Source organism: Cephus cinctus, unplaced genomic scaffold (genome assembly GCF_000341935.2).
Source record: "Cephus cinctus unplaced genomic scaffold, Ccin1 Ccin1_scaffold0008, whole genome shotgun sequence".
In the NCBI taxonomy this organism is placed as follows: domain Eukaryota; kingdom Metazoa; phylum Arthropoda; class Insecta; order Hymenoptera; family Cephidae; genus Cephus; species Cephus cinctus.
This window is the reverse complement of record NW_014332759.1, coordinates 447684-460134: the sequence shown is the minus strand read 5'-3', so window position 1 is coordinate 460134 and position 12451 is coordinate 447684. Positions and strand designations below refer to the sequence as shown.

General features: G+C 34.4%; 1 protein-coding gene across 1 annotated transcript; it reads left to right on the top strand.

The window, feature by feature from the left end:
• Positions 1-2890: 2890 nt before the first annotated feature.
• On the top strand, positions 2891-10802 carry LOC107269616 (neprilysin-4). Its single transcript, XM_015743734.2, has 18 exons — positions 2891-3230; positions 3493-3674; positions 3895-4056; positions 4148-4231; positions 4613-4824; positions 5624-5821; positions 5913-6026; positions 6090-6231; positions 6321-6438; positions 7902-7992; positions 8060-8236; positions 8303-8403; positions 8477-8535; positions 8606-8657; positions 8726-8793; positions 8874-9019; positions 9095-9262; positions 10538-10802. Exons 1-18 carry the CDS (start codon positions 3211-3213, stop codon positions 10715-10717), a joined length of 2274 nt encoding a protein of 757 aa, XP_015599220.1. The 5' UTR covers positions 2891-3210; the 3' UTR covers positions 10718-10802.
• The last annotated feature ends 1649 nt before the right edge of the window (positions 10803-12451 follow it).

The following is a 12451-nucleotide window of genomic DNA, read 5'->3' as shown; positions in this document are numbered from 1 at the left end:
TTGCTTATTAGATTGCGGAAGGAAAGAAAAAAAACAGAAAAAATGTTAACAGCAAAACCTCAATGTGTCTGACTTCTGATTACTCTTGTTATTTCCGTTTTGCGAGCGAACGATCGTCGCACGCAGCTCTCACAAATCGAAAGATCGGCCGATTCGATTTCATTTATACGGATTATTAAATAGTGAAGAAGATGGACGATATTTTGAAAAAAAATTGTCCGAACGCTAGAGCGATATTTAAAGTAATTGAAAAAAAAAAACTGACCTTGATAGCTCCCTGGACCGGAGTTGGTACGATTTAATAAAACATGTTGCGTACATCATAGACGCGCGGGCGTTGAGTGCAAAAATAATTTCAGCTAATATAAAAAAGCTTGTCCCTCCTTCTCGAAACGTGGGAGAGTGGGGGGGGGGTGGAGGATAACCGAATGAACTAATAAAATAATTAGACAATTAATAAGGAATTCACGATAATCAAGAATATCGAGTATCGTTATTCCATAACTTGCAAAGACTAGGCGGCACCGCACACAGATCTCAACCTACGTTTTAGTGTATAAAATAGCGAGGATGCCGCATACGATTGATCAGCGAATAAAGAAATTAAAAAAAAAAAAAAAATAAGAGAAATAAAATGATGAGGAACAAAGAAATTCCACGTTGTACGATATAGTGAGCGCTATACCGCACTATTCTTATATCGATTGTTATTTTTTTTTGCGCATTTGAAAAAGTATTAAAAAAAATGAGGAAGAACGCCTCGCGATATAACATACCGCTATTATTACCAATACCCCACCAACCAAGTTCACCCTCACCCCGTTATAAAAACCATCAGTTTTGATTTCCTCGTTTGATATATACAATCTTGTATGTTTTTATTTATGATACTAACTTTTTCCACATCTCCCAGAGATTTCAGTATATATTTTTTTTGTAACCCATGCACAACCCCTCCTATTCCACCCTTGTATACAACCATATATATATATATATATAGCATTATTTTACCACCGTCCTTCAGCCCTTTCACAATGTCCATTCGACGGTTACAAAAAATTACGTCGAATTTTTTATTAGAATTACTCAAATCAAGAGGAGCCTATCATTGGCCGCACTTAGTACACGGCACGGATGTGACCCCATCCATGATTTGTATCGCTATAGTCACACCCCTTTCTAATTAATATGTCGGGTATAGGTATCTATAATCAGTCAAGGTTGTTCTGTGTATGATTGTGCGTGTAACACTGTTAAATAAACTAGTACTGATGCTTATGAAACATTATCGATCTTCAAGTATCTCTTTATGTTCTTCTTCTTCTATCAGATATCCTTTTTATCTTTGCGTATAGTCCCAGACTGCGCATGCGCAATTTGTATTATCATATGACGTCGTATTACACAAAAGACATTTCGCGTACAAACGTTGGATGTAGATTTTTCAAAAGGGATTCTCAATCAACAGTTACTCAGCGTGGGAGGTTCCGGATGTTGGTATTATCGGCCGAGGCGATAACTCTCGGTCCTGGCTGACTTTCGTGAATGTGATACACGAATGCTAACGGGCGATAACTACCTCTTTCCTGATGGAGTTTCGGAAGGAAACAACAATAGTTACGTTATTGGCTTGTTCTACTAATGTTGACATTTTACTTTTCGAATCTTACGATGGATCATTTTTTTTTGGGACTTTTATCTAAATAATTTGAACATTGATCACATATTTTGAGATTACTTCAACGGCTCATGCTTCTAAACGTGCTTATATTACGGTAGAGTCTCGTTTATACGAATCAATTGGGACTAATGACTTGGGCTAATTCGGATTAAGGAAGGTTCGCATAATGAAAACGCGAAGTCGTGTTTAGCGCTTTTTTCATATGGGAACATAACATTGTGTACCTATATTTTTTTAGTGATCATACGTAATACCTATGTATTACTAATATTATATTTGAAAAATAATTGAGTGTATACATTTTAATAAATATTCAACGTCGTTTACTTTAAAATTTCTTTATCATAAACATTTCAATCTTCGGTTGCCGTATGGTGCTACACTTTTTTAACGGCCAAATCTCGCAGTCGCTTCAGCGGCAGATGTTACGTAATGCAGCATCGATACGAGCTTCTAAGGCTCTTTTTTCAATCACAACGAAATTTCGCGGCACGATGCGGATAATCACGGTTCTGCTGTAATTAGATATTTGTTTAAAATTTTGTTTATTATTATTGGCGTTTCTTTGTTCGGTTTTCGTAAGGGACTCTGTGGGCGTATCTGGTGACCTGAAAACAAGGATTGGATAAGTGTAATTGAAACTTGGTCAGGACAGTTATAATTTTAAAAGAGACCCTGCGACTGAGGAATATTTATTAATGTACGTTACAACGGAGACGTCAGAATGAGTGTGAGAAATCGACATTTTTATGACTGTTAAGAAAAAATGAGTTATGTAAGAGCTTAAGATATATTGATAAAACTTTTTATACCATTAGGCAGTACGTAAGAAAAGTTATTGACAGTATTGAAACATTTGATATTTTATTTTATGGTTTTTGTGGAATATTTTTAAGATATACAAACACGTTTCTTTCTATATTCTCACGGTATGGTATAGTACAGATTTCGCGATACTCGGTCAATTTTACTATTGATATTGTACTCTTGCATATGGTGCAATATTTGTGAACTTTTCGCAATACTGGTTGCACAATTGTATATTACGTAAATTTCAGTGGAATCTTTGAAAGCTTTGAACAATAACTTTCCTAGAATCAATTACAAGTATAATTATCACTTGTCACTTGTAGCAGCGTTAATTTATATTAATTAAATAATAATCGAAGTAGCTTCAATTTTGAAATTTTCATCGAAAGATTTCACTTTTGTAGCAACTGTACAAATTTCGTAGGGAAGACTCGAAGGTTGTATCATGTAAGTAAATACTTATTACTCATCGTGTATTATACATATAATATTATTATTTGTTTAATTATTATAACTTGTCAAATTCTATTAATCTGTGATGGATGTTAACAATGGGAAATTTAAATAACCGACTGTTTCGCGAAGAAACAGTTTCAGGGTTACCGGATGAGAACGTTGTTGGTCGAGCGTCATCGTCGTCACAAACTTGAAAAATCACCGACAAGCTCGTCCGTTCACTTCAGTACGTTATTGTTCTTCGAAGAACTCGCTCCTGGAAAATGTGCACGGAAATGTTATTGTAAGCTTATTGCTGTATTAATATTTAAATAATGACTTTTTAAGGAGTATTTTAAATTTTTTAATTTAAAAAATATTTATCAACGTTATACGTATCCTACGGTACTTTAGATTCTTATTTTAGTTAGACATTTTTTAATTTTTTTATTTACGCTCGTTAGTGACCTGTGAAACTATTTTTATATTTATTTAGCATAATTTGTAATGTTTTTCTGTAAGTTAGACATTTTCGAGAAGCTTATATTTTTTTTTATTTCCTTCAGATTACACGCAATAATCGTCCTCGGGGCGTTTATCACGGGTTCCACGACAAATTCACATCCATGGATAGTAGAAAAGATACCTGATGACCTCCCGTGGATTTTTGGAAAATTTCGAACAAAAAATCTCTCTCAAGAAATGGGGAATGCCAAAGTCTGTCAAACGGAAGACTGTCGACTTACTGGTAGGTTAAATTTTCTTGGGCATTTTTTTCACATTTCCCTTTAACTTTCTTATTTTCTGGAGAATAAATCATGTTTTTTACGGATTTATATTTTTGACGTTAATAATTTAATTAATTATCGTAATGTGTCATGAAAGACTGTATTAAACTTTTTTCCGTGATTTGAAAAGAAAATCAATGTTGAACGTGATTGAACAACCACGCATAATTTTATTTTCAGGCCAGAAATTTCTTCGGAGTCTCAATAAGTCCGTTGATCCTTGCGAAGATTTTTACGAATATGCTTGCGGCGGATGGCGTGCAAATAATCCCATACCAGCCACTGAACCCAGCTGGGATCAATTCAGAATAGTTGAAGAAATGAATGAAGAGCGTATACGAGGTACAGGCACTGGTTAACAAAAAACGTGTATAAAGGTTTGAGAGAAATGTTACACGATGAAAGATTACATTTTTATTTTTATTTTATTTAGGAATTCTAGAAGAACCAAAAATGGACAGCGATATTCTACCGGTACGGGCCGCCAAGCAATTATATAAATCGTGCATGAATTTAGGTATGATCAATATGTTATTATATTTAAGAGATCGCAATCAATCATCGGAACGATATCACTTATTCGTTTTTTCAAGATCTTCGGTGTCCAGTGTTACACGATTATTATAAGTAGATGCTATTGGCTGCAAATATCCTATGTGAAGATGATGAAGTGTGTCGAGGAAAAGATCTATGGCTATTTTGACAGTTATAACTTATTAATATATTATTTGAACAAATATTCACCAGATTGCTTAGAATCCAATTGTCTACTAATTAATATACGTGAATATCATGATTAGAAAATGGTTATTAGAGAGATTTTTGATACCACGTTTTTGACCCTACTGAAAAGTACGAATGAATTTTGATGTTAGGTAATATAAGACTTTCGTTTTAGACGCCATTGAGAAAAGTGGTATAAAACCGCTGGAAATCATTCTGGAAGAAAATGGTGGCTGGCCGATGGTTATGAGAGCATGGGAATGGAACAGCAACAGGATATCCTGGCAGCAGATTCAGGACAATTATTCGCGATTAAGCGAAGAGGCAACTTTATACAGTTTGGCAGTATCGACAGATTTAAAGAATGCCAACGTACATTTGTTAACGGTTAGTATCTATTCTTATTAAGGGGTTAGGCCCCACTGTAGGGGGCGGAAAAAATAGGCGTATGTTGTGCATTTTTTTTTCAGCGGAATCATGAAATAAATCGGAATTACAAAATAAGGTGTTTATTACACAAGTAATAAACTATGAAAAATAATTTTTTCAAAGCGATGTCAAAATGGCGACTGCACAGCATTTCTCCGATGACGCCTTTATTTATACGGCAGAACCAGTACCTCCTGCAATTTTTAAGTTACGATGAAAAACCAAAGGTTTTCCGATTATTTATGAGAATAGCTATGGGAGTACGTAGGATTTTTTCGATATACTGATTTTTGCCAAATGGGGTACTTCTAAGTATAAAAGGATACAATGTCATGAGAAAATCATCACGAAATTGTTTATAAAAAAGGAACTATGCAATATATCGAAAAAATGCTATGTACTCCCATAGCTATTCTCATAAATAATCGGAAAACTTTTGATTTTTCATCGTAACTTAAAAATTGCAGGAGGTACTGGTTCTGCCGTATAAATAAAGGCGTCATCGGAGAAATGCTGTGCAGTCGCCATTTTGACATCGCTTTGAAAATATTATTTTTTATAGTTTATTACTTGTATAATAAAGACCTTATTTTGTAATTTCGAATATTTTTTCCGCCGCTACAGTGGCCTAACACCTTAAGTCCATTCACTACCATCAGTCAACTCGGATTACCAGTTATGATTCTTACCTAAAGATATATTCAGTGCGACATCACGTAGTTCAGGTATATTCGACTTGCTAATTAATTTTTAATAGCTGGACCAGCCGGATTTTACATTACCGCGATCAATGCTGGTCGAACGTGAACAGTATCAAGAACAAATTATGGCTTACGCTAAATATATAGAGGAAGTGGCAGTAGCATTTGCTGAATCCAGACGTTTGGATGTGAATTCAAAAGCAATATCCGAGGACGTTGCTGATGTGATTAATTTTGAGATCGAATTAGCTAAGGTATTTGTCTTTTATTGTTATTTTGTATTATCATACTTGTACCCTACAATGTGCAATATTAATTGTAATTTTACATTTGTTTTTTTTTTAGATCGCGTCTCCTGACGAAATGAGGCGAGACGTGGATCGCATGTATAATCACATTACTATTCGTAGACTACAAAAATGGTACAACAAAGCACTGCCTAAGAGTAGAAAAGCAAAGGTAATGAAATCTTCAAAGGATACAATTATTCATTGTTTTTATATGATATTAATGTGAGTGCAGATAAACTGGCTGAAGACAATACAAAATTTATTTACCGAGGCCAACATTCAAGTGGAAATTACAGAGAAGATTTTAGTTATCGAAATGGAATATATTTTTAAGCTTGTTAATGTACTTGAAAAAACTTCAGAAAGAACAATCGGTATAGTTTTTACATAAGTACTGGGAAATACATGAATCATAATTTCGCTCTCGCCTTCGGTCTAAATATTCGACCTTTTTTTATTTCAGTCAATTATCTGCACTGGAGATTCGTGAGCAACATGCTGTCCTACACAAATGAGAAAATGAGGAACATCAACTTTGCAGTGATCAAGAATTTTTCCGGAATCATTGAACAGAAACCACGGTTCGTAATTGACTTTTATTTTACACGTTGAATAACGTGCAGTGATTTTCTGTTGCGTCTTTCAACATTACTAGAGCAACACACGCGCTTTGGGCGCGACATGAGACAGCAGCGCTGCGGCGCTTTGAGGAACTGCAGTTTCATACTGCTTATCTATTTTAGACAAATATAATTTATGCATCGAGAAATCAATTTGCAAGAGCGCTTTTCCAAAACCAACCAAATATCGAATGAATTAATTCTTTCGAAAATCAGTTAGGTAATTTCTAAACATAAGGAATATTTCATAATCATACAACATTGGTTCTATTTTTATTTATAATTCGACCTATCTCTCTTCAATGGTAAGATCATTTTTCAAAATCAACCACTCTAATTCGAAATTGAAAATAGCATGTTCCTAAGTTGACCAATCTGTCGACTAGCTACAATGACAACGTTCTCGTAAACAAGTCAATCTAGAGTATTCTTGGGGTTTAATTAAAATTTCTTTTCATCTTGTGGGAAATTGGTAGCACTACATGAAACCTGGATTCTTTTTCCGATAACCCAGCCGTTTCCGAGTAATCGACCAAAAACTGTTTGAACTTAAAATTACGTATTTTTCATTTAATTTTTTTTTTATCTCTGTGGAAAATTTACCGCCGATTCCAAAATTACGCTTGTTTTTCCATTTAACCCAGTCATTTCCAAGTAACCGGCCACGAACAATTCTAAACGAAAATGAAAGTTTACGTACCGGTTAACCAATTTACACCAGCATCTTTTTAAACGCAACTAAATTATTAATTTGAAATTAAAGTATTTTTATATCAATCCGTTTTGTCATGAATCAGTTAGATAATTTCTAAGTATAACGAATATTTCAGAATTACATGACATTACTTGTAAACCAACTACGATTTTCACGGATAAAATACTCCCTGTCAAAACGGATCTGTCTCTCTCCAACGGCAGCAACAATTTCTAAAATTAATCACTTTATTTGAAAACTAAAATTAGTACTATTCATCCATATTGACCAGTCTCTTATTTATCAACATTTCAGTTTCTCAAATGATACATATTTTTATAAATCAAAGAACCCATTCTGCAATGAATCAGCATTTTTTTAAGTCTATCATCCAGTATCATATTCACTCAGCTTATTTTAACTTTCATTACTATTGAAGAACGCGGACCAACATTTCCCTGAAGCAGTTAGCCTGTTCTTTCAATTGCACCTTCACACTCATTGACTGACGTCACCGACAGCCAATCAAAATCTGAATAAAGCGACAACAATGCTACAATCGAAACTTCGATAAAACCTATTATGGATTTTTTACTGAAGGAAGGAACTAAAGGGGGGATAATTATGGTTGATGCTCCTTGTGTGCATTCTACGATAAACAATATTGAAAATGGGTACTACAAGGTTCGTGTTTGTTTGTCATTTCAAGTAAAGTTTATGAAATTTGCAGGTGGCAGACGTGTGTTTCTGAAAATCAGTTGAGCCATGCCGTGTCATATCAGTTTGTACAAAAATATTTTCCGGAAGAGTCGAAAAGGACTGTGAGTCTTGGCGATCTTGTTTGATTATACTGTCGATTGTAAAATGATTAATTTATCTTCGTTGAAGGCTATGGAGATGGTTAAAGAGATTGAAGATGAACTCGACATTCAAATTTCGCGCTCCGATTGGATGGATAACGAGACTAAATCTGCGGCTAAGGAAAAACTTAGAAGTATGACGGAATTTATTGGGTTTCCTGATTGGTACAAGAATGTTTCAGCAATTTTGCATTATTACAAGGGCGTGAGTATTGCGCTTTTCGATAATTGATTTTTTTATTCCTTTTATTTTTTTTACCGTTATTTACAGATGAAAGTGGGACCGTCCTACTTTGATAATGTATTGAATTACATAAAGTTCTCATTGAGGAAAAGTTTGAGGAATCTAAGGGAACCGGTTGACAAGACTGAGTGAGTAATAAAATAAAATTTTATCCTTTAAAATACGAATTGAAAATTGCACAATATTTTTGTTTTATTTCAGGTGGACCGTAGCACCTATTACGGTGAATGCATTTTATAAATTCAGTGGCAATTCTTTGAGTGAGTTAAATTATTTATAAATTAACGGACGATTCGATTATTTAAAACAAATTTGTTTATTGCGTTACAGCATTCCCAGCGGCGATTCTTCAAATTCCATTCTTCAGTGCATCTCAGCCCAAGTAAACGAATTTTAATAATTTGCCATTGTCATATATCTAAGGAATGTTAAACATTTCTATTATTTCAGCGCTATTAATTATGGATCGATCGGATCCGTGATCGGCCATGAGATATCGCACGGCTTTGACGATATCGGTAATACAGTGCCCCCATTATTTGTACATAAAGAATTAAAAATCAGTCCCAAACAAATAATCGAAAATTTTTTATTTTAGGACGTCAATTTGACAAAAACGGAAATGCAATTCAATGGTGGTCAGATGCAACTATAAAAGCCTATAACGAAAGAGCCGAGTGCTTTGTTGATCAATTTAACAAATACCAAATAAAAGAGCTCCAAAAAGTGAACGATACAATTTTTGTAAGTATTTATAGGACGCTTGCTTAATATTATTCATACTAACAAATGGATGATTTAATTTTATTAAAAATATAGGCGAACGGTGAACTGACTCAAGGTGAAAATATTGCTGACACCACAGGACTTCAAGCTGTTTATGAGGCTTATCAAACAAAATTGGCAGCTGACGGAATAACAGAGGATAGACTTCCAGGACTGGAGGATTTCAATAATCAACAAATCTTTTTTTTGTCCTATGCTAACGTAAGTACATGAAAAATTTGGTTTAATAATTGCATTATTCTACACTAAATTCAGAGGCAAGAATCGTTTGTACTGATCTGCGTATAAAACGTTTACTGGTCTCTTAAAGTTTGTTGAAATAAGCATAACCAGTCATATAATTGTACTTACTGGTAGAGTCTTGAAGAATACAAATGAAAAAAAAATTCATTCATAATTAATTAATCGCAGTCAGGATGCATCGCGCGACTGTCAGTTATTGAGGTGGTTATGGAAAAATCTGAAATACTCATGAACTGCGATGTAGTTAAAACAATTGCAGTGTTTAACGAGCCTGATAAAAAAGTTGGTAAACACTTTAATAAAGAATGGAGATTACGTCGTTATGACGTCATTGTAAGCAGGATCAAACATCAGTTGTGAAACGACGTTATTTCTTATTCTTTCAAAAAGCATCACTTACCATTCCTAATGTTAAACATCATTTACGACAAAAAGCTGCAAATGCGGTCTTAATGGTAAAGGCTGATCAGAAATTTTTATAAAAAAGATTAGATTTGCACTGATGAATAATAATGTAAAATAAGCAAAAAGCAGTGTCAAAGTCAAATATTTTTACCACTGTGACTCCGACAAAGGGTATATCATTACAATCTATGTCAAGTTAAATATTACATTTTGCCGTCAAAGATTAACTGCCAGTCAGTCTAGTACCAATTAAGAATAATTGAGCTAATAATTTTTTATAAGTAATTTAAAAATTATTTTGTTAGGTAATTCTTGAATCATAGAGAAAACTCTTAGCAGAAAGTAAATTTTAAAAAAATTGTCAACATGGCATAATTAATTTTGCAGAAATATAAAAATATTAAATATTACAAGAAACCATCATAAAAGTCGCAAAGTTTTTTAATTCATTTCTGAACTACACGAATTTATTGTTTTTAAGGTTTCAGGTGTAATAACTGATTAAAGTGTATCTTGTTCACCTGCGAACGAATAGAGTAAGATAATCGTCCCAGTGGTCGAATACCTAACGCTACAATCCTAGTGCCCGGACAGCCATAAGAAATCGTATTTTCATCTTTCTCGTACACACGCTTTGTCTGGCCACTGAGACATTTACCTTACTCGAAAATGTCATTGGTTCATTAACAGTAGATTTGATATGATCTATTCGATCAGTTTTTCGTACTTTGATTTTCTATTTTGTAAAGCGATTACCTCCCAAGAATTTCTAGTGAATCTTCACGTATATGGATATTGTTCTTAATTTTTTGTTTTTTTTTTTTACAGACCTGGTGCGAATCCATCAGGCCGGAACTTCTTTTGTATTCTGTGAAGACTGACACACACAGTACAAGTCGACTCAGGGTGATTGGATCGGTATCGAATACGCAAGGATTCAGCGAGGCATTTCAATGTCCTAGAGGAAGTCGAATGAATCCTGAGAATAGGTGTAATCTTTGGCAATGATAAAAACAATGTAAAAGTTGACAGGATTTGATAGATATTGGATTTGTTAGTTAATACAATTAAAAATAGATTTTTATACTACTTACCAATTTTTGTATTTAACATGAGAGACTCGGTCGAGTATCGCGCCATCTGTAGGCAACTGACAGTATGTGCAACAGCCGACCGAACTCTTTACCCGAAGCTACTTTTTTACCTGTGTTCGAATCGTTTGAATCAAATATCTTATGAATTGCTGGAATGGCTATACACTGTTGCCACCCTACGGCAAGATTCCCGAGGCTAACTCGGCGCACAGGCACACCGATGCGCACGTTAAACCCGCTAGTGATTGTCGACCTGGTCGGTAGGTGGATCTTCGTTATTCTTATCGTGCGAGATTTTGACCGTCGGGAAGTTAGCGCCAAAAGATAAAAATATATGTTTTTAACACTAGAAAGACCGAAACTTAGTATATACCTATATACAGGGTGTTCGTTATGAAACGCACTGTAGTAACACCGTTGTATTCCTTGTCAAATTCTAAGGAATACGTGTATTTTGATTTGTTATTTGATGTATCAAAATTTCGAGATAATCAAGGTTGAAGTTGCAGTAATGCAATCAATCAGAACGCGTTTAAACGGAGCGTAGATGACGTCGCGAGTCAGCCCAGAAGGCCTGCTTACACAAGGCCGATAACACTAAGAGTATCGTCTCTTGTATCTTACTCAGTTACATGCAGATAAACAGGGACACTACGACGATACTCTTAGTGTTATTGGCCTAGTGTAAGCAGGCCTTGCGGGCTGGCTCGCGACGTCATCTACGCTCCGTTTAAACGCGTTCTGATTGGTCGCATTACTGCAACTTCAACCTTGATTATCTCGAAATTTTGATACATCAAATAAAAAATCAAAATACACGTATTCCTTAGAGTTTGACAAGGAATGCAACGATGATACTACAGTGCGTTTCATAACGAACACCCTGTATATATACCGGAAATGAAGAAGGGGGGAGGTAACTACAATTATTAATAAACGCATTTATATGTTGTACAAAAAGCCACAAAGTTCTAAGAAATTGTGTCATTATATACATAATTGTTTTTCTAATTGAAATTAAAACGCAGTCAAAATGACTTCCTTGGGCAATTTAGTGTTAATGCCTAAAAAGTTGCTTCTTAAATACTCTTTATGTTTTCCTAATTGCTCCGCTGCTATTATACCATGATTAAAGAATATTTGTTAAAATAGATGAGAAGTAAAGAATGAAAGATAAAGAAATGAGGAAGTAAAGAAGAAATAAAACTAGAAAAAGAAGAAGGCTGGAAGCGAATAAGAGGGGTGCTTCCAAGAGAGTAATTTAGGAAACCGACTTGAAGCAGGATGAGTCCGGGCACTGCCTTAAAGGTTCCCCCCACTCACCAAGTCCTGCGCGATAACTTTGCGCGCACACAATTTTCGGCAACTTTCAGTACTTCTAAATATTATTATTATATTCAGTACTTCTAATTATTGATTTAATTAATTATTTTAATATTTCAAACACTTAATTTTTCAATATTCCAATTTGAACGTAATTCATTTTCGATATTTTACAATGTCAATTCAACTTTTATCTACTCTCTACATTTTGCAAGATTTTCGTTTAGCTTCATTTTTATATTTTTAATAAATTTCGAAATTAAGTCAAGGCCCAATAATATTTAGTAACATTTGGAAAGCTTTATTCAATGTTTCGAATTTTCAA

Coding starts and splice junctions, on each gene's coding strand:
- LOC107269616 (XM_015743734.2), top strand. CDS start 3,211: ATGTGCACGGAAATGTTATT. Junction 4,825..5,623: donor CCAACGTACATTTGTTAACG/GTTAGTATCTAT, acceptor AATTTTTAATAG/CTGGACCAGCCGGATTTTAC. Junction 9,263..10,537: donor TTTTTTTGTCCTATGCTAAC/GTAAGTACATGA, acceptor TTTTTTTTACAG/ACCTGGTGCGAATCCATCAG.